The sequence below is a fragment of the Astyanax mexicanus genome, chromosome 14 (genome assembly GCF_023375975.1).
Source record: "Astyanax mexicanus isolate ESR-SI-001 chromosome 14, AstMex3_surface, whole genome shotgun sequence".
NCBI lineage: Eukaryota > Metazoa > Chordata > Actinopteri > Characiformes > Acestrorhamphidae > Astyanax > Astyanax mexicanus.
Genome location: NC_064421.1, coordinates 48,989,390 through 49,013,055, shown reverse-complemented (window position 1 = coordinate 49,013,055; position 23,666 = coordinate 48,989,390). Strand labels below are relative to the sequence as shown.

The following is a 23,666-nucleotide window of genomic DNA, read 5'->3' as shown; positions in this document are numbered from 1 at the left end:
CATCCATCCATCCATCCATCCATCTAATCTCATCCAGTCCAAATATTGATAGTTGGAATAACCTTTTTACTGAGATCAAATTTAATCACACTGAAGTTCAAACAGAATCTGAGTAAAAGAACCTTTTATTAAAGCAGACAGTCATGCAAATAAACGATAATAGAGAGAACAGTTATATAACAGATATATAACCCTGCTCTCTCTCTCGGTGCTCGTGCTCTGTGTGTGTTTTCAGCTGCAGTGTTGTGAAAGCCGTGGTGCTCAGTGTTTGTAACACACACTCCGCCTACCTGTCTTCCCACCACTGCCGTCTGCAGAGGCAGATTTCCTCATCCCTGCTGGTTCTTTTAGAACTCAGAGCAGAACGAGGGAGGAAAGAGGAGAGGAGGAGAAAAGTGAAGCAGGAGAAACGCGGCTAAAACGTGATCAGAAACGTTAAAAAAGAGCCCTGAGAAAAGTCAGAGAGACGCAGAGTCTGATAAAACACAGTCTGATAAAACACAGTCTGCTTTATACGGGTCTGTTTCTGCTCTGTAAAGCTGACAGATTAAAATAAACACTCGATAAAAGACATAAATCAACACTAACATCAACAAACGCTGCTTCTGATATAAAATCACAGATTCATACAGACTGTGTGTCCAATTGGGTGAGAAAGAGTGGAAATTTTAGTTTTTATTTAGTCTGACTGTTTGAATGCTGGAGCTGCACAACATGGAAAACACGACATAATGTTGGGTTGAGTCATGATAAACAACTTCTGACTTTTCTGAACATATTGTGGATTTTATCAGTGCTTAAAGAACACGGACCAACTATTCATTTCATTGGGAGAAACACTACAAATTAATTCTGGATTAAAATCACAGTAATAAGTAGTGTTTCAAAAGCATTTATTCTGCTGCTACTAGTACATTTTGTTCTTACCGTGTTAAGTTACCGCTGCCTTCAGGTTGTGTTGAAAATACTGTATTTATGAGATGAGAGCACATGAACGCCACCACAAACTTATATTTATACTTATAGTAGGAAACTCAGATTTTTAGATAAGTCCTAAGTTTCCTAGTTGGGGGCGTGTCAGTACCGAGAGTATTGTAAACTGCTTAACACTAATAGATAACTAATAAAATCACTAGCAACACCTGAAAAAACTAAAAGTCTAGTATGATTTATGGTTCTCAGTAATATTAGTCAGTAATGAGTGTTTGTGTGAGTGTGTGAGTGTGTGTGTGTGTGTTTAATACCTTTGGTTGGTCCCTTCCTGTTGAGCAGGGCTTGCTGCTCCTCAGAGATGTTGAGTCTTCTCACCACGTCGGCGAGAGCAGATTTCAGCAGCTGGATCTCGTCCTCCTGCATCTGAACTCTCTGCTCCAGAGAGGCGATACGATCCGTCACCTCCATACTGCTCGCTGCTGAAGCACTGTCATCTAGAAAATACAAATACACACACACACATATATAGATTTCTTGTCTCTTAATATAAAGTTTAAGAGCATCAGTTAAAGTAAAGTAGTGAAGAGGTAGAGTTACAGGTATACAGTGAATAGTGAATATTTCAGTAATGTTCGAATCCAGGTTATGAGAAGAAAGAAACAACTACTCAACTAAATAAAGAAATAAAATACTTTGAGAAAAATGAAGGTCAGTCACCGCAAAGACCATTAAAACATTATAATGATGAAACTGGCACTCATCAGGACCACAACATACCAACTCCTCCATTCAGGTAGAAGGTACAGGATGCCTAGAGATACCAGCTTAATAGATATATTAGAAACTCACAAGCTCTTAAACAATAAGGAAAAACCTTATCTACTGTCTTATCTCATCTTAATGCAATCAAATCCTCACAGCAAAGCTCCAAAATCCAGTAGAAATCCTTATATATTCTCACGGTCCCGTTGCACCCAAGAGCTAGATAAGAATAAGATAAGAATAAAATCTAGTATGAATGAAATATAAATAGAAACAAGATTAATACACATAATATAAAAAGGAGAGTATGTGCATAAAGCACTTTTACACTAGAGACAGTTACTCAAATAAAAGCAGAATTCATTATTTCTTAAAATAATCCTAATTTTGTCTTCCAATATTTTTTTTTTAATGTAAAAAGTGTGTAAGTTAGCTTGGCTGAGTCTAGCCTTTGTATATCATCGCTGACTCGCAGTGTGCGTGTGAATATTGTGATGCGATGCTGAAACGATTTATTGTGTAGCATTAATAATTAGGCCAGTTTTCAGTTCAAGAAACGTAACTTTAATAACTTTCTCCGTGTTAAACCTGATTTATTCTGCTCCTCAGGTTGGGTTTGTGTTGATTGCGGTTGTTTGTGATCAGCTTCATGCTGAAAATCCCTCATTACAGTAATTATAATAAACGCTGAAGCTCTCAGTAGGTGAGATTTCAGTGATTAAATGAACGACAGAAGAATAATGATGATGTTAAAAAAGCCAAAGAGCCAAAATGTTAAATGTGAAAGATATAAAAACATGATGAAAGGCAGTAAATGAGTCGTATCATCATTATTCCGTCCGGGAGCGCCTGACGGAGCACAGACACTGATTTTAATGCTCTGTGAAATGCTAATGATATGTAAATTTATCAGTCTGCACAGTCATATTCAGATCACTTCATTCACAGAATAAAAGATCAGAATAAAAATGATGAAAAAACTGGGACGTCTTAATATACAGATACTGATACGTGCGTCTACTGAGGTCATTGGGTTTATCTACACAGTTATAATTGAACAATTACATTTACAGCTCTAGGCACACTTTACCATCTGTTAAGCATGGTGGTGGGTGCATTATGCACAAGGTGAACACATCATTTAATTTAACTACCTCTCTTTGCTTTTTGCCTTAAAAAAATAAAACAATTGTGTTTCTAGTTCTATTTTTCTGTATTTTCTGTATTGAGTTTGCTCAAATTTCTAAAGCAGTGTATGAGTTCATTCTAAGGGGCTAATCCTGAGCACGCCGCGAGCGCTAATAATGTAAGTAATGCAAAGCATTGTGGGAAACGGTGCACAAAGGGAAGAGCAGATTAATTACTGCAGCGTTTCTGAAGAGACGATTCAGCGCAGAATAAACGGATTCAGGAAAGACAAAGGCTTTTATTCCTCTTCTGAAGTAAGTAATGGCCTTTTTTGATGATGCAATAAAACTTTGATTGAATCTTTCCCGTTTAAGAAATGAGTGAATCTATCACTTTCAGTTCCAGCGTCTTTAAGCAGATTGGTTCTCTGTGTTTCTCTGAGAGCACAAAGACGCTTTTTATCTGTCTGAAGCCACTGGAGACATGGTACTAATAACAAGTACAATAGAAGACTGTCTCCATCCAGATATCTCTCAAACTGCTTCATTTCCATTTCTTTATCTTTTCCCTGAAACACTAGAGGTGTTTTATTATATCGTAATGCATTGTACGCAATAATATCACCAACATATTAAATATAAATGATTTGTGAACAATATTATACCCTGAAATATGGCGCCATATCACTCACCCATAATTATCACATCAGGGTTCTACTTTTTTACTGTTTTTATCCAAAGAAAAATTCACACTGTTCTCATTTCCTATTATATACAGCTCGGAGTTATAAAAACAGACGGAGAACAAACATTAGGGCAGTAAACCAAACACTAAGGCTAAAGAAACAAAGATTATAAAACAAAGGACTAATATTTATATTTATTTATACCTGAAACTAAACTGACACAAAAGTGCAGGACTAAGAATCAAACAATAGACTGGGTCACTAGAACAGGGTCAAAATACAGAGACTAAAGCTCACATAGATTCAGAGGCTCAAACTCAAAAAGCACACCAGAGAACAAAGGAACCCAAGGGGAATTTATACACAGGCACAGACAAGAAACACCTGGAGAAAGTAACCAGGGGGCGGGGTTACAAAGAAGACAAGCGGGGCTAGGGCAGAGAGAGGACAATAACTAAACAAGACCATGTGCTCTTGAGGAAACACAAGACAGGAAAACATAATGGTTAATACTGAGTTCAGCAAATATTATTTAACTCTAATAAATCTAATAAATAAATAATAAATAGAACATTTAATTCTATAGTATCTCTTACTGTCAGGTAAAAACAGCCAGTCCAATCAGCTGAATCAACTCACTGACTTAGTGCTTTAGTTCTAGTTTTAGTAAAGCAGACTCTAACTATGATCTGAGATCTGCTGCTCTTTATCTCAGTCTCTAGAAATCCTGTTTTCCTGTCCTTTTAAAAAGCTCTGAGTGCTGTTTCACCTCTACAGACAGAGTTCATGCAGACGGAGGGATGGAGGGATGGTGGGGGATGTTGGTGGTGATGCTCTGATGTTGCTGGATTATCAAAGCAGAGCGGACTCTGTTTAAAGTCTCCCTCTTGGCTCGTCGTCCTCATTAATAAAACAGGTTTTATCTTCAGGAGCCGAGGCCGAGCTCCTCGCTGACTCACTCCTCACACTCCCCAACATCTGAGCCGCGCTCACAACCAGAACCACAGAGAGAAATCTCTGTAAAGCAGCTCTTTCAGGAGCTTTGGGGGATTAGAGGAGCGGACGTCTTCATATTTCCAGGCCTTAGAGATTCCTGCTCTTCTATAATGAGGAGAAACTGTGTGCAGCTGAACGCTGTTACTGGACTGGATGATGGATGATGGATGTGTAGACTGTGTCCTTGCAAAGCAAAAAACAGATACAGGTTTTTATCTGTTTTCAAAAATATCTTCATCAACATGAGCATCGTTTTCAAAAATATCCACACTCTAAAAAACAGAGGTACAATAAAGGTACACTCTTCATAATTGTACAATATTAGTACAGGTATAATATTGATCTTTACTGGGTCAGATTTGTTCCCTCTGAAGTACAAAGGACAAAGGCCATTCCAAAGTCTTCACTTTGTTTTTCTTCAGCCAATCAGAGGAGGACTTGCTTGTGTGTTTTGGGTCATTGTCCTGCTGCAGAACCCAAGTTTGCCTTAGCAATTCCTTCGGATATTGGCATGATGTCTATCTTTTTAGATTTTTTTTCTTCCTTAATAATAAAAACCTTCATTTAAAAACTGCCTTTTGGTTTTTACTTGTGTTGTCTTTGACTAAAACTTAAATTTGTTTGATGATTTGAAACTTTTAAGAGACAAACATGCAGGAATGTTTTAACAAAATGAATATATATCGACATTATACGACAATATATAAATTAATATATATATAAAAGAGGAAACCATAAGTTCAGCACACCTGAGGGGTTTTTACGTGACGTTTGCACAAACAGGATGCATCAACAGAGCTGATAAACCGAGTCCGGACTCACCTCACGCAGAGAGTGAAACAGGGTGAGGAAAAGTGAACGTGAGCAGGGACGTGTGAGCTATAAACGGATTACAGCAGCTTGTGCTCTCACACCTTGTTGTTTTTTATGGCCTCAGGTCACAAATCCAAGATTGAGACGCCGTGCCAATCGACAGGAAACGTGAGGCATCACTGATTCAGTGCAAGAGTGACCAATCACGTGACTGAGCTCAGCGTGAGACCAATAATCTACAGGCTCTAGATGTAATGGTGCACAAAACTGGAGTAAATTTATCACATTATAGAGTTTAGATTGGATTAAACCTCATTATATATTTTTTAAATTCTGTATCAAACCAGAACTGCTGCTGAAATTTACTATAAACTATAAACATGTGAAGAGACACTTTATTGGATTCACAAGAGATTTTAACAATATATTTATATATATATATGAGCTTAAATATATGACTAAAATTTAAGGACAGAATCTTACAAAATGCTGTTGCATCCATAGTAAATGAATGTGTGATTGCTACTGTATATGGTTGCTATGGTATCCCAGGTGGTTGCTCTGGTGTTGCTAAGTGGTCTTAAATCAGACAGTGAAATGCATCTTATTCTTTTCTCTGATAGGATTTTTTGGTAATATATTGTAAGTGTAAAATTACTTTGGAACAATTACCTTAACCACTGGGAATTGTATCTTATTTCCAAGATATAAAATCAGGAACATTTACTTGATTCAAGTCTTACTTTAAAGACTTTGAAATATTTAAGAAATCTTTGAAAAATAAGCTTAGCCAATTTTGCTTAATTTGAGCACATACATCAAAATTATTTTTTATAGATTTTTCTACTTTTGCCAATTGATATCGATTTGAATCATCAAAATCTAATCAGATCAAAAATCTTTAGATTTCAGGTTCTAATTAATTACTATTGATTTTAAAATAGTAAAATCCATGAAGCTAAATTGCCGCCAGCAGATCAATAAGTGCATCAGTGCATCACTGCAGATTTACACAAGCCTGGTTTGCAAACAAAGCCCTATAATCATGGAGGACGGCAGCGTGCCGGTGGTTAAGTGGGGATCAGGAGCTAAAAATACGAGTAAAGGATCAGCGCAGGAACTTCACGTGTGACCTTTAGTTCAGGAAACGGAAGAAGGAGACGAGGGGGAGGGTAGAGAAAGAGAAAGAAAAGTGGATAAAAGGTTTTTAAACAGCTCCCAGGAGACGCGAGCATACAGTACGTCCTCCAGAGATCCTTAAAGACTCTCCAGACAACAGCAGCAGCATCCGCCCGTCCTCCGGTCAAACTGAGGTCAATTCACTAAACAAGACCCTCCTGTTCTTAATCCTATTCTTATTCTTATTCTTATTGTTTAGTAGAGTTTAGCTGTTTATGTTTGGGATCAGGGTCAGGAGGAGTTGAAGCTCTCTGGAGGATTGAGAAAAGGAAGGAAAAGGAAAAACGATGTTAAACATTAAACCGGGATCATGGGTGCTTTAAAAATGGGTTAAGTGGGATTAAGAGAACCTGAAAGTTTAGCAGCCAGAACAAGCGAGTGTTAGAGGTCTGCAGAATAAAAACTGAAGGAAAACAACTACTGTATTTTTCACACTATAAGGATATAAGGTTATATATGGATTATAAGGCGCACTATCAATGAACATTCATTTTCTGATCCAATTTTAAACATAAAGTGCCCCACATTATAAACTGCATTGTGCAACACTAATAAGGAACAGGGGAGTCAGACAAGCACTGGATGTTAATCTACACAGATTTATCTCCTGAAAACTGTTTATTTGGGTGAGTAAAGCTCTTGCTTTTATTTACAGTAAGCTTAAGTAAGCTTTCCAGATTTCCACTAAAGCTGGAGCATTAGCATTAGCAGTGCTAGCTGGGGTTAGCAGCAGGTTACAGTCTGATCTACTCACCTCTGAACAGTGAAAGAGCTAGCGCTTATCGCTGTGGTTAGCAGCTAATGCTAATACTGCTGCAGTCTCGGTGCTGGAGAACTAAACTGAATCCCCTGTATAACTCTGTACTTCAGTGGAGTGACTTTACTGACAATTAAAGGATTTTAAGTGCAAAAAAGATGGTACTCAATCAGTTAAATTATTATTATTAATAACAATAATAATAATAATAATATATTGATTAATTTATTGAATAACAGGAGCAGCAGGAATGTGTATGTGGCGGGAGCAGGTCCAAAATAAGCAGATGAATATAATGAGAGATCTTTGAAAAATAATCTTTGATAATGAATGAGGCCGCAGTGATGCAGCTCCAGTGTTCACCATTAACCCCCCCTCGCTGTCTATGTGGTGTGGAGTTCAGACAGTGGGGCAGCGGAGGGAAGCTGGGCGTCGGGTCTGGGGGAGGATTAGGAGCGTACTGAGCCGATTCCGCTCGCTGGTTATCCTTAAGCTCCAGGGGCTTCAGCACCAGCTCTCTCTGATGATTGGCTGGGAGAGGGGGGGGACGCTGATGGGGGCTGAGCAGGTTCTTTAGGATCACAGTAGGAAGTGAAGAAAGGAAAAGACCATGAAGCAACAGAATTAAGGATTTACTGAATATAGTGAACTATGATATTATACTCTGAAATATGTTTCCATATCACCCCCCCTAATTATCACATCAGGGTTCTACTTTTATACTGTTTTTATCAAAAGAAAAATTCACACTGTTCTCATTTCCCTTTATATATCTACTAGATACAGATTATATCTGTACAGTATCATTTATTTTACTTTAATCCTGGATATATGGAGATATTTGGAGTGCATTATTACTATTAGTATCATGACTGATCATTCTGGATTATTGACTTCTGTCCATTAGAGATGCTCCACACCAACAACATTTTCCCTTAAATATCACAATATTTCAGAGTATTTTTGCGATAACGATATTATTGGCGATATGATAAAACACTCATTTAAAAAAATATCAATACTATACTATATCAACAGATGCTATTAGTGGAGCTATGTATTATAGCTTAGTTTTGGGAGTTGATCCATGCCCTCACTCCTCCCACTTCCTTCCCGATTTAAACCGTCACTTCCTCTCTACCTGCTCGTTGAACAACCTCGCACCCACCTCCTCCCCATCTTTCTCCTTCTTTAATTTTATTCTTTTTCTCAAGTTTCTCCTCGTGAGAGGGGGGGCTTCGGCTTCACGCTTTACAGCGAAGCTGCCCCGAACTCCACCACAATACTCTGAGTTCGCCCCCCTCTTTTCTTTTTGTCTGCCCAATCAAGGGTGCGGGTCAATACTAGCAAACTTAAGATATTTCCAACCAAGATCTGTGTGAAATAAGGAGTCTCAAGACTTGCCTCCATCCTTCTCAACACTCCCACCTGAGAGAAATCCCTCTCTTAGACTCACCCAGAACCCAGCACTGGCTGCCTCCACCCACAGCCCAGCACCACATCCCAAAAATTTGAGTTTCTCTCATAAAAACCCTTCACTAATCCCGCTCCTTACTTATCTTACTCTCCTCCTGCTGCTGCTGCTGCATCATCCACACTTCTCCCTGTAATAGCAGTTTCAGAAGCAGAGCCTGGATCACTGTTTTCACTTTAGAAATGAGTGAAAGTAGAGGAACAGACCTGGCGCCCGCAAGCCGGGGTACAGGAGCTCCAGAGCTTTCTGCTGAATCATGATCTCTGCTGGGGAAAGAGAGCCGTGATGCTGAAGAGGAGGAGAGGAGAACGAGGAAGAGGAAAAGAGGACCACAGCATTCGCTCTGCTCTCCAGCTCCAGACACAGAGCTCTATAGTGCACTTTTCACCATCACACACACACACACACTCTTACACACACACACTCACTAACACACACTCTTACACCAATAACAAAGAACAGGGGCATTGTGACAGTCCAGCAGCATGGTGTGATCAGTGTGATCAGTGTAATAAAGGAGTGTGTTGTTGTACAGGGTGGGATTGGAGGGTGAAAGTGCTGAAAGGAAGATTTACAGCTGATGAGCAGGACGTGACACAGGACTGACCGTATGTCTCTCTCTCTCCATACAATATGTTAATACTACAGAGTCCTAGAGAGAAACAGCAGAGTGTTGTGGCATGCTATATATGTTAAGTAACTTTGGAAATGAGAACAGTGTGAATTTTTCTTTTGCTAAGCAAGTCTAACAAAGCCAAACACCAGCATTCCTGACAATAGATTTCTTTAATATCTTAAGCAAAATAACAACAAGCCTGTTTTAATTCTTGTAAGAGAATGAGTATACTAGCTTTTAGTACAACTAACAATCTGGCTAAAATGCAAGTATTGAAGAAACAGAGAAAAGAAAATATTAAAGAATCACTTTTTAACAGCATTGAATTCTAAAATCAAGCAAATCCAGCAAAGCCAAACCCCAGCATTCCCACCATCACATCCCAACAACACTGCAACCTTACAACTGGTCCTGGAACTGGTCTTAAAGGGAACACAAAGCTTATTCGTTTGTATTTGGCCCAAATAATCAGGCGGTCATGCAGCACAGTTTAACACCATTCAGCATAAACAGCATTTACTCTTTACTGTCGCAAAACATCAAAACAGATCATTACACACGAAAACGCTTCCAAAACTGAATCAAAATCTGTAATCTACCACACCTGCCACCAATCGCTCCGCGGGCAGCTGCAGGGAAAATACGGGCTGGCTGTTTGTGCTGTTCTGAAGAATTAGCATATTTCCAAACAATTAGAATAATCCTTCTGCTCAAACGCGCCTATAAAAGAAGCTTTTGTTCAGAAAAATCTCACCAGAGAACGAGGGAGTGAAATATCCCCCAGCAACCCCCCCAACAACCACAATAACCCCCACCGACCACAATAACCAACACTGACCTCTATAACCCACAATAACCCAAAACCGCCTCCACACTATAAACCCATACGCTGTTTGAACTCAAAGGATTTAAGTCTGTTTTATATAAAATTGGATATTTCTAATCAATACTCAACTATTTTGAGTTAGTTAAACATTTGTGAGCACAGATACTGTACTATTCAAACTGAGATCTTTGAGTTGAACCAACTTATAATAACTGAGTTTAGTCTGTTTTGTCATTAACAGCTTCTTTTCTATTGGCTTCTGTCACAATCTATTTGCATACTGGGTGTGTCCAACAATTTCTGTGTTTCTGACACTCACCATCAGTGTGTAGTGATTCCCCCCCTGGGCTCCCTTACAAATAAATCAACTTCCCCTTTAGTTGTAATAACTTGATGTTCTAGGGTTAGGGTCATTACTTAACTTTTTTAAGGAAACCAGTTCCCTTTATTTTTTTAAGTAAATACAACTTATCCGGGCCTACAGTGTAAAGTGAGACACGTTCACTTTAAAATAGCACCTCACACACACACACACACACACACACCATCACATCACTCTTAACCCTAACCCAGAGTGCACTACTATAGTGAGAGCACCAGAGCCTCCACGTGTCCTTAAATATACACTATAATACAATACAGACTCTGCAGCCTGTTCTCTGTAACCTTGATGAGGAAAACAGCGTAACTCTGACTCTGGCTGGAGTTCAAACAGCAGCCTGAATTATATATCAGATGTTATTTTGAGGAGAGAGTAGAGAGAGTAGTGGATAGAGTGCAGGAAAATAAATAATTCATTTGTGTACAGCTGATGCCCAGAATTACCTAGGAAGATAAAAGGATAGCACATTTAGATGCATTTATAATTGGCAACCCTGTATAAATATCTGTCTATGTTTTATAGGCCTAAAAGATGAACAAAGTTTCCAAAAAAACATGCAGATAAAGAAGGTCAGTTTATTTAATATCTTAAGCAAGTTTTTTTAGTTCCATATTTTATATTTTATATTTTTTAATAAATAACAAGTTGTGTTTTCCCCCCATTATTTCTCACAAAGACATTTAGTTTCGTCAAATTATTGTTCTGACTTGAAAGAACTGCTCTTTTCAAGACCTAAAGTAATGCAAAAACAGTTCAGAAATAATCAATATTAGGTGGAATAACTCTGGTTTTCAATCACAGTTTTTTTCATGCATCTTGGCATCATGTTCTCCTCCACCAGTCTTACACACTGCTTTTGGATAACTTTATGCTGCTTTACTCCTGGTGCAAAAATTCAAGCAGTTCAGTTTGGTGGTTTGATGGTTTGTGATCATCCATCTTCCTCTTGATTATATTCCAGAGGTTTTTAATTTGGTAAAATCAAAGAAACTCAATTTATTATTTTTAAGTGCACTCTTATTTTTTCCAGAGCTGTATATATAATAAAGAAAAACATACTTCAAATGTAATGGTTAAGATTCACTTCAAAAATAAATTCAGTGTTTAAAAAATTCTGCACTGTAGATTAATACTAAAGTCATCCAAATTATGAAGAAAAAGATATGGAATTATTTAATAAACAAAAAACAAACAAAAACATGATTTAAATCTTAGATTCTTCAAAGTATTACCTCTTGTTAAGATGACAGTTTTGTACATCTTGCACATTTTCTCATTTTCTCATTTGAAATGACTACCTTTCAACTTTGAAAGTATCCTCAAGTGCAGTCACCACAAAGACCATTAAAAAACGTTACAATGATGGAACTGGCACTCATCAGGCTGCCCAAAGAAGGGATAGAAGAGCAAGAGTTTCCTCTGTTGTACAGGATAAATTCATCAGAGTTTCCAGGCTCAGAAACTGCAAGTTAACAAACAGTTTGTTTAACACTGTTTTTAAGTTACCTCATGTGTTCCTTCATAATCTGATAGATCACTTTACTAAAAATAATAAATAAAAACATTTAATGAGAAGGAGTGTCTAATATTTTGATAAGTACTGTATATTTAACATGTTTAATTTAGCTTTTCTGAGAAAATAGTGATTACAGCTGATCAATCACAGCTGGCCTCTACAAATCTGTGAGTACTGCACTAATTTAATACTAATTTCTGACCATATTAATGTTTATTTGGTTGATATTACTGGTTATCAGAACAGTGTGTTCTGTAAGCTTGGCGCTGCTGTTAGAGAGCAGATTTGGCCGGGTGGAGGAAGAGGCTGGCGTGACTCATCCTGCTCTCACTGCAGCTCCAGCAGTGCACTGTGGGTAATGCCATTCCTGCAGAGTCATCATTCACACATTCGCCTGTATCTACAGTATGTGAGCTTTTCACACTGATAAATATTAATTCTTTAGTTTCCGTGTAAAATATTTCACACTTCTACTCTTTAGTGATAAAACTCCTGCACCCGGACTGCAATTATAAAAACAGGAGGATCAGTGAGTTTTTTTTTTTGGCTTTCTCGGTCACATGACATCATCACGGTGTTCAGTAGCTCCTCCATTTCCACTCACTGTTGTGATTTTTTTTTTTCGTGCATCTCCGTGGAAACCATGGCGCACCCAAAGTGTAACTACGGTGTGCGGCAGTGGACAAATATCTATTTTATTAAAGGCGAGGAGACGAAACTCAGAGATGTGCGTCCGGACGGGACTAAAATTACCGGAGGAGCACGGAGTTCAGAGAAAAACAGTAGATAATTCAGCCTGTAATTTACTCAGAGAATGTTTTAGAAAAACTAAATTCTCACTGAACTCCAGGGTAGTAAGCTATTAAGTAATTAAATTTTTTTAAAATAGCTATTTGTCCACTGCCGAGTGGAAATGGAGGAGCTACTGAACGCCATGATGATGAAAACTCACTGATCCTCCTGTTTTTTCAATTGCAGTCTGGATGCAGGAGTTTTATCACTAAAGAGTAGAAGAGTGAAATATTTCACACAGACGAACCCTGAGAAAATTATTATTGAATTATTGAAATTGACACAAACATAAATACATAACTTCAAAAAACATGTACATTTAAGATTATGAATAAACAACCTAAGAATTGGGGCAGAAATAGCAAGTGGATATGAGAGAGAGATAAACAAAAAGAGAGAGAGAGAATTAGAGTCGGGTAAATGTGTTGAAAGCTGTTATCAGTAGAGAACGGGGGAAGAGCGGCGCTGCAGATAAAGAGCAGCTCAGGTCACGTGATCTCTGCCAAATAACAGCCGCCAACCCCCTCCAAAAATATATATAATAAATATATCCCCCACTCCAGCCCTCAGCCACCGCTGTCTCTTTACCAGCACAAACACAACAATACATGGCAACCCAGCAGCTACAAGGCTAAAGGAAATCAATGGGAGGCTGGAAATGAATCAGCGGCCCCTGATCAGTTATTATTATATTATATTAATATTTATTATACAGACACTCTATAGATCAGACAAAGTGTGAGTTTGTATAAGTGTTTGTGTGTGTAAGTGTACATTTTTGTGTGTTAGTGTGAGTTTGTGTAAGTGTGTGTTTGTGTGTGTAAAGGTGGGTTTTTTGTCTGTAAGTGTACATTTTTTTTTGTAAGTGTGAGTGTGTGTAAGTGTGTGTTTTTGTTAGTGTGTGTTAGTGTGTGTTTTTGTTAGTGTGTGTAAGTGTGTGTTTTTGTTAGTGTGTGTTAGTGTGTGTTTTTGTTAGTGTGTGTAAGTGTGTGTTTTTGTTAGTGTGTGTTAGTGTGTGTCTCAGAAGATTTTCTCACTATAAGGATAATCAGGGGTTATCAGAGTGTATCTGAGTCTGAGTTTAGGGTGTTGTTTTCAGTGTTTCTCAGTTTAAGAGAGAGAGAGATTTAGTAGAAGCAGCTCTTGCGTCTCCTCCAGCTTTCGCGCCTCCTCCAGCTCTCGCCGGTTGGGATGTTTATTCTTTGGTAACGTGAGGAGACTTTAATCCTAATCCTGCTGCATGTGTTCGGTCATTAATACCTCTGAGGACGGCCAATAGCAGGAGCTTGGGTTCAGCTCCAGGAACAGTCTTACAGCAGCTCTGAGCTCCGACCACGAGAAAACACAAGTCCTGCCTGATCCCAGATCAACACTGCACACGCTCGCCAGATCTGCCTGCTTACATTTACTTCATTATACAATACAGAGAGAAAACAGAGAGAGGACCTTTTATAAGATCCAATAAAAGAGAGAATAAGAACAACTGTGCTCTCTCAGGGCTCTGGCAGCTGATGGCAAGCTGCATGACTGGGATTTGAATCAACAATCTCCTGGTCATAATGGTAGAGCTTTAGACCACTGGACCCCCACTGAGCCCACTAACGCAACTGATTTCTAAACATGAGGTAACAGCATGCATGGCCTCCATCCACATGGTTGGACACGTGCTTGTAAACGTGAGCACGTGTGGAAAGCTGTGCACCTCAGTCCAGCACAGTTTAGCAGCGCAGATATTTCCAGTTACAGCTGAATTCACACTTTTAATCACAGAAATACTTATTCTTAATCTGATTTACCTTTTAAAAAGCTAAAATTTAAATGCTGATTAAAGGGCTGATTACTGTTGTTTTGCTGTTTTTTTTCTCGGGTTTGGTTTTGAGAGCTCGGCTGGGGTGGGGTGGCTCTGCTGGCCTGCAGTCTCTCAGCATACTTTTCCAGTTGGCTTCCCGGAGACACATGAAGCCATGAAGAATAAATGACATCACTCGACGGCCGGGGGTTTATCTAGCTGCTGCGCTGCACGCTGACCTCACCACGGCCCGGCCCGGCACACGAACCCAATTACCCACAATCCCGCAGTGACACCTGATCTATACCGGCCCAGGATTTTACCCAGCACCCCCCCCCCCCTCTCCGGCTCTTACAGAAAACACCCCTAAACATCTGTCAACAAACAAACATCCGCCTGACCTGATTTATGACCTGAGAAATCAGCAAAATTACAGCTGAAACGCTGCAGCGCATTACAGGAGCTTTTACACACAGAGAAACAGCTTCAACCACATCACTGATAAACACAATAAACACAAAGAGAGAAGAGTTACAGCTCAAAGACCCTGCAGAGTAACACCGACTCACACAGCAACACTCTACTCAAACAGATCAAATGCGAATTTAAAAACATTAAATGCTCTAGAAACACCCAGAACACTTCACAGACTGGATTTTTTTACAGAACAGTGCCGCAAAAGAAGCAGATACAGCTCTGTGTAATCAAACGCTCGTCTCGCTTCTTTCTGCCTGTAAAGAAATAAGAACAGGGCTTTATCTGAGGAGCTCCTGCTGCTGTTCCTCACTGTATGTGTGTTTTTTCCCCGGGTAAAATAGAAAGTAATTGTAGTCCTTTAAAATATATTAATACTGTAGCTTAAAGGATAATATTAACACACACTTACATTTATTTGTTAACTGGAGAAAGAAGGGTATTTTTAAACCTGTAATGGCTTCAATAAGAACATATTGTAAATTAATCATAAACTTGTGTCTTACGTGTGCAATAGAGCTTTTGAGAAATATATTATGGAATACTTACATTTTGAGTATTTTAGGCTTGTTTATAGTGTTTATGGAACTATTTATTTAAAATATTTAGTTTTGTAAAGTTGTTGGCGTATCTCTTTTTTTAAGGTCTATTGTTTAAATTATTCATTGTTTTTCTGTTTAGTCTGATTTCTTCATATATTGTGTATATATTTTGTGGGACAAAGTAAACCCATTAGTAATCAAAGACTTAATTTAAAGCCTTAATATTTTATATTATATGTACTCCTAACAGTACAGTAAATCACACAGTGTACTGTGAAAATATGTCTTTAGAAAAATGTATAATTTTAAGCATATCATTCACAGATTTTAGATCTTAAATTTGGAAACAAGAGTCAGAATAACTACTAGTTACTACTAGTGATTATTGTGCTTATTTTAAAAGTTTTTTCACATTCACAAATGCCAAAAACAAATATGTTTCTTTAAGGATCCAAATGTGTTTTTCAATTGAAACACACTGCATTAACACAAGCTCATAAATCAGGCTCATAAAAACATGTGTGAATAATGAGTGAAATACAGGTCACGCAATTCCAGCCTGTAAAGAATGAAGATCTGTTGCAAGACGTTTTACTCAAGATGTTTCAGATTGAGCTCACAGCACCTGTTTTACAGGTAACGCAGGATCAGGAGTCACGCAGCCTGAGAATCTCTTTCACAGCTCTGAAAAATAAGCTGTTAAAAAAACGAGAGCAGCTTTTATCTACCGGTACTCAAACCACACCACCCACACACTGATCTACACTATTCCACACACTGATCTACCGTACGACCAGTTCATTACTCAATGCAGCATTAATGTGTAAAATATCAATACTGAGGTGTGATCAATCAATCAATCAATCAATCAGTCTTACTTTATTTAAACTTGAAGTACATTGAGGGTGGCTATCATTTACCTCTTAACATAGACAAACCAATAGATAAAGGAAAATAATAAATAAATAAAAAGACCCAGCATATTAAAAAGATATAGAAGATATTTTTAAAATAAGACATATAACTAATTAGTAAAGAAATTAAAAATCAAAGCTAATTAAAATCATTAGAATTAAAATATAGATTAATAAATAAAAATGAGTGCATAAAGGAGTACAAAAAATAATAAGAAATAACTAAAAACTATAAAATAAACTATAAAAAAAGGAAGGTAAAAGGACTAAAACAGCTAAAACAAACCAAAATTTAGTTAACTAGGAATTAAAGAGTTTTTTCTTAAAGAATTTAAGATCTAAAACAACTAAAACATCATAAAATAAATAAGTAAATAATAAGCTATAATATCTTATCCCTGTTTTAACTGGTGGTGAAGAAGGATGATGTAACAGTATAATCTTTAGACTGGAGAGAAATCACATGATCTTCCTTCATGAGAGAGAGATTAATGACGTGGCCTAAAAACACAGAGCAGCACTTTCACTCCTCTGGTAACGAGGGAAGCCCTTATTCCTCATCCTCCCTTTCTCTCTCTGTCTCTCTCTCTCTCTCTGTCTCTCTCTCTTTCTCTCTCTCTCTCTCCTCCCTTCCCCCAAAGACCCAGCCAGCAACTACACGCACCATCCCTCTCTCTCTAACACACACACACACACACACATAAAATCACTGATTGCCACTGTGAGCACAGTCTCCTGTAACTACAGAAGAGACACATCCTAGATAGATAGATAGATAGATAGATAGATAGATAGATAGATAGATAGATAGATAGATAGATAGATATCTTCCAGAGGTTTTCAATTTGGTAAAATCAAAGAAACTCATCATTTTTAAGTGTCTCTTATTTTTTTACAGAGCTGTAGAAGATGCTAATTAGGGCTTCAAGGCTATCTAGGTTCTTTACGTATATTTTATTAGCTTTTATATAATAATTGTACAGATCTGTATGGAGGTTCTCTGCTGTATCTGCATCACTCTGCATGAGTCACTCCCAAATCTGCCTCAGAATGGAGCCTGAGGAATTAGCAAGTGAGAATGATCTAGGTCAGCCAGCCAGTCGAGACAGAAACAGAGAAGAGAAAGCTATAAATACTGTAAAACAGATCCTAGTTTTAGACATGCATTGTGAAAATTCACAACAAGAGATGACAACACAGCACTGTTCTTTTCCAATACTGAAACTAAAATCCTCTAAAGGTCCTGCACTCATACAACGTTCATATCCAGTCTGAACAGATACAGGACGCTTTAAAATGAGTAGGGTTTAATGAAAGAACTTTACTTGTGAACAACGAGTGAATGTAACCTACCATCCTCAATGTACTTAAACATCCTCCCACAGGACCAATCACACACCTACAGTATCTAACAGCATCACATCACACAGAATATATATTCCAAAGCCTGAACTACATATATATATAATTTCACTTGCTAAGGTTTAGTTTTTTGCAGTGTATCGTTATAATTTTTAATCATAACGACAATTTTATTCAGTACTTATCGATGATACAGTTAGCGCTTAAAGAACAATGACCCAATTGTACTATTTACAAAGATGTTTAAAATCCAGCTTAATAAACTCTCACTTTTGCTGTGATCTAAGCGCAATCATGATAAATATTTTGACCATATTGTTTTATTACTTAATTACTTAAAATAAGGTGAGAAGGCTAAGCAAGACTGATTAAGATCATTATTCCTACCTTCAGTGCTTTAAGAACACTAACCAAACTTTGATCACAGAGCATTATTTAATTATTTAATTAAGAATACCAGTTTAATAGGGTGAATTGCAGAATATTTTGAATTAAATAACTGTACTTTCGAAAAGGAATATATTTATTTGGGATCTGAATATCAGTATTACTGCAACTGGACTGCAATCGTGACAAATATTGAGTGTGGTGAAATTATATCACAATATTTAGCTAATGGTGCTAGTAAAGTATCTAGATTAGGGCTGGGCGATATTGTAAAAATATATTATATCATGACATTTACCTGAAGATATAATTTCAAGGTCAAAATCATATTATAACACAATAATTACATAATGGTATTAGTGCTGGGCGATATGGTCACAATCATATTATATCACAATATACTTAACTAGCACCATTAGATAAATATCATGATATAATATGATTTTGAATATGATCGCCCAGCCCTACTCCAGATACTTCACTAATATCATCTATTCAATCTAATTAATATTAACCCCTATGCTTATGATGTATCATCTCTGCTTTGATGATGAGTGATGAGCAGGGTCCCTGTCCTCCTGTAAAAACACCTGCTGCCACCTGTCAGAAATTTTCTCTCTCTTTTTTTCTCTTTATCTATCTCTCCCTCTCTATCGCTCTCTCTTTCAGTTCAGTTCACTAATGCTTTATTGGCATCATGACTGTAACAATGCACATTGTTTATTGTAAGAAGAAATAAACAAAGAAAAAGAATAGAGGTGAATCACTGTGAGGAAGCTGAGGTCACTTCTACCTGTATTAAAGCTACTTCAGGTGAGCGGATGAGTGAATACACTAATTACTGGAGGAAGAACAGACAGAAGAACAGAGATAGAGATAGAGAGAAAGAAAGAAAGAAAGAAAGAAAGAAAGAAAGAAAGAGATGTATATATATGATGTGTTTTTTAGTTTACCGTTACAGAACTGCAGTAATGAGGATGTATCGTATAAAGAGCTGTAGCTGGAGAATCCGTCCTCCATGCTGCCGCCGCTCCCCGGGCTCGGTCTCCCCGCTGCTCCCGGTCTCTCCGCCGGTCTCTCCGCCGCCGGTTACTCCCGCGGTCTCCCCCCGGCGGCTCTCTCTCCAGGCGGGGCGCGGGTCAGCAGCGTGCCGCGCGCGCTCACCATCCCAGCCCGCTCAGACCGGAGCTCGAGCCGCAACAACCCGCTGAGTCCTGAGCTCTTCTCTATTCCCCCGAGTTTCACCCCAAAAAACAGGCGGTTTAAGAACACTTTAAATAAGTTAAAATATTATTCTTTATCGTTTTAATCTCTTATCTTATTCCCGCGTGATGTTCTCCTCAGAGACCCGTATAATAAAAACCTCCACTATAAACAACAAACAGGGAGAGAAGCTTCAGCCGGCTGGAGCTCCGAACACCCGACCTAACCCGAGTGCGTGTGTGTCTGAGTGTGTATAAGTATGTGTGTGTATGGGAGTGTGTGTGTGTGTGTGTGTATGTGAGGGTTTGTGTAATGTCAGAGACACACTGGAGCTGAGCTCCAGAGTCCCGCCTCGTCCCGCACTGATACAGCCAATCAAAACATGCGGGGGCGGGACTTATAACAAAAACATAGCTATTTACCCCCGCCCAAGTCAGTGAGCTACGTTGACAGAGAGAGAGAGAGAGAAAGTGTGTGTGTGTGTGTAAGAGAGAGAGGAAGAATATATTATATATACTATATATTTTATATATATTTTATATTATATAATTATTATTATTGATGAATAATATAATTTATATAATAATCATAATGAATCTTTTTGCTATACGTTATATGTTATTGTGTCTGTTATGTATGTTCATGTATCTTTGTTGTTGTTAATTGTTATAATGCTTTGGTGACATTGTAACTCACAGTCATGTTAATAAAGCTACATTAAATTGAATTGAGAAATAGAACACAAATAGAACACCAGGTTCTAATAGAGATATACACATTCAAACAGTTAATTACAATGTAATTAATGTGTAATTAACCTTACTTAATTGTTTATGTGTTTTTGAATTGTTTATGTATGCATTGATCAATTGTTGTTGTTTTTTTTATTAATTAATGCTTTGACAATATTGTAATTTACTACGGTCATGCCAATAAAGCTTCTTTTAATTGAATTGATTTGAAAAAAAGAGAAATAGAGAGAATGAGAGAGAGAATGTGAGGGTGCATGCGTGTAAGAAATAGAGAAAGAGAGAGAGCAAGAGAGAATGAGAATGTGTGAGTGTAAGAAAGTGAAAGAGAGAATGAGAGCGAGAGTGTGTGTGTGTGTGAGAGAGAAAGAGAGAGAGAGAGCATTAGAGCGAGAGTCTTGGGAGGAAAATAGGACACGTTGGAGAAACTGAGTGTTGGATGAGTAACGATGACTTGCTGCTTTTGGTTCGACGCTGTTCAGAACTCTCTTTCTCTCCTTCAGTAAAACCAGAAACATCCAGAAGATTCAGATTATTTAAATCATTTGATTCAGATTCAGAAAACAAGCTGTCTGTCCACACCTAACCCTGCTTCCCTCCCTTCACTAAAATTACACAACGTGCTAAAGAGGATTACATCAGTGAGGAAACAAAACTCAGACCTGAAGCACAATGCTGTTATTTACTAATCTAGAACTTCATGTCTGTCCCAATGGACATGCAGCATACTGGAATACTTTTCCACCCCTCCATGATGACATCACATATCTGGAGATATCAAACTCCCTGCACTTCTCCACCTTCAGTGTCAGGATGCCCCACAGGTGCTCAATTGTTTAGGTTTAGGTCTGGAGACATACAGACATGCTTGATCTGTCCTTAGAGCGTTCTTTGCCATGAGGTGCCATAGTGAATATTCAATGGTCTCTACGAAGGAATTCTACGCAAAAAAACCCTTGCTTTCTAATTCAAGCCTAAAACCTTGTAACTCTAACTCAAAGTCACATGACTTTGTTTGGACATGTTTACTTACTTTTGTTGCCAGATATTTGGAAAATGAGACTCAAGTTATTTTTTGACGACAGTAAATCTATGCTGCTATAGCAGATTTTCCTATTTATAGGTTTATGTTTGAGTAAAATGAACATTGTTGTTTTATTCTATAAACTACAGACAACATTTCTCCCAAATTACAAATAAAAATATTCTCATTTAGAGCATTTATTTACAGAAAATGAGAAATGGCTGAAATCAATATTTGGTGGAATAATCCTGGTTTTTAATCACAGTTGTTTTTCATGCATCTTGGCATCATGTTCTCCTCCACCAGTCTTACACACTGCTTTTGGATAACTTTATGCTGCTTTACTCCTGGTGCAAAAATTCAAGCAGTTCAGTTTGGTGGTTTGATGGCTTGTGATCATCCGTCTTCCTCTTGATTATATTCCAGAGGTTTTTAAACTCCATACTTCATTTTTCAGAGCTGTATGAGCAGATTAGCCTTTTAGCATTGGTTTCTTCTGGCTCTAAAACATACTATTAAACTCCAGCTCTGACACTGGAGAGGATAATACAGAGTGAAAGCAGAGGCTCAGCAGGAGACGGGTGGAGGGCCTTGAGTTTCTTTTTCCTTTTTCTTCTAGACGACACAATACGTGACATCAGTCTTTCCTTCTTTTATTCCATAAATCCAAACAAGCTCCTGCAATCAGTGCTGAATCTAAACACTGCCGTTCCAAGCCTTATCAGGTCTGGAACGAATAAAGAGGAACAGAAAAAAGGAATAAATAAAAGGACGATAAGGAAGGATTCATCTGGGGTCTGCAGCAGAAACCACACGGGAAAAAAACCTTTTTAAATTATTCAGCACCCAGGAGCTCTCAGCATAATCATAACCACGACTGCTTGGCCTACATTTACATTTACAGCTCTTTAAACAAAAGAATAAACACCACTGAAATAAACCAAGCCTGGGTTGCCATGAAGAGCTGCTTTGAAGATTGCCACGCCCCCCTCACACGCGTGCACACCCCCGCTCATTACACACACACACACACAAATAAACCTGCTGCAACATAGAAAAAATGCATACCATATACCAATAAATACAAAATACCATGAAATACCATAGCAATCCCTGTGCAATTTAAGAGAAAACATTTGAAAAGCACTTTTGTAGCAACACTGTAGCAACCACCTAATAAGACTATAGTAATCACCTCTTAGCAACACCACAGAAACCACCTAGTAACTTAGCAACACTTATCAAAACTATTCCAACCACCAGAGATAGACAGCAAGAACCTAGCAATACCATAACTTAGCAACACCATTCCAACCACCAGGGATAGACAACAAGAACCTTGCAAGCTCATAGCAACAACCTAGCGACACCGTACTGACCACCTAGCAACAACTTAGCAACACTACCCTGACCACCAGGGATACACAACAACATTGCAAGATCATATCAACAACCTAGCAACACCATATTAACCACCTAGCAACAACTTAGCAGCACCATATTAACCACCTAGCAACAACCTAGCAACTCTGCCCTGACGATCAGGGATACACAGCAACAACCTAGCAAGACATAGCGACAACGCAACAACACCATATTAACCACCTAGCAACAACTTAGCAACACTGTCTATATTAACCACCTAGCAACAACCTAACAACACTGTCCTGACCACTGGGTATACACAGCAACAACCTGGCAACACCATATTAACCACCTAGCAACCACTTAGCAACTTATTCAGCACCCAGGCGCTCACAGAAGCATGAACAGGATTGCTTGCTCTACATGTACAACTCTTTAAACAATAGAATAAACACCACTGAACATAAATAAACCCCGTCTGGGTTACCATGAAGAGCCGCTTTTTGAAGATTGCCACGTCCCGCCGTCTTGGCACAGAGATAGATAGATAGATAGATAGATAGATAGATAGATAGATAGATAGATAGATAGATAGATAGATAGATAGATAGATAGATAGATAGATAGATAGATAGATAGATAGATAGATAGATAGATAGATAGATAGATAGATAGATAGATAGATAGATAGATAGATAGATAGATAGATAGATAGATAGATAGATAGATAGATAGATAGATACTTTATTGATCCCGAAGGAAATTTAGCTAGAGATGGAGTTCTGTGCTCTGAAGTGTAGCTCCGCCCCTGTGCTCTCCTGATTCGTTCTCCTTCAGACCCCCAGGCGGGGGGGGGGGGGGGGTGGGTGGGTGGTGGTGATGGGTTAATCCCAGCGGGATGAGGAGACGTGGCCCCGGTGTCCCCCCCGCAGCCTGAGGGCCAAACTCTGCACCAGTTCAGTCTTTATGAAACACGGAGAGACTCAGTAGATGGTTGT

General features: G+C 38.3%; 1 protein-coding gene across 12 annotated transcripts in view; it reads right to left on the bottom strand.

Annotated features, from left to right (window-relative positions):
- Positions 1 to 23,666, bottom strand: part of eml1 (EMAP like 1) — a 62,473-nt gene that overhangs the window by 23,906 nt on the left and 14,901 nt on the right. For 6 of the 12 annotated variants that reach the window (XM_022672530.2, XM_007237183.3, XM_049463427.1 and 3 more), the window contains exons 2-3: positions 1,245 to 1,427; positions 291 to 344 (exon numbers count right to left, since the gene is read on the bottom strand). In XM_022672530.2, coding sequence (XP_022528251.2) covers positions 291 to 344; positions 1,245 to 1,427 — 237 coding nt within the window. Of the gene's footprint in view, positions 1 to 290; positions 345 to 1,244; positions 1,428 to 19,280; positions 19,849 to 23,666 lie in introns of those variants that run through there. The other 6 variants (XM_022672527.2, XM_049463431.1, XM_022672529.2 and 3 more) reach the window with 3 other exon arrangements.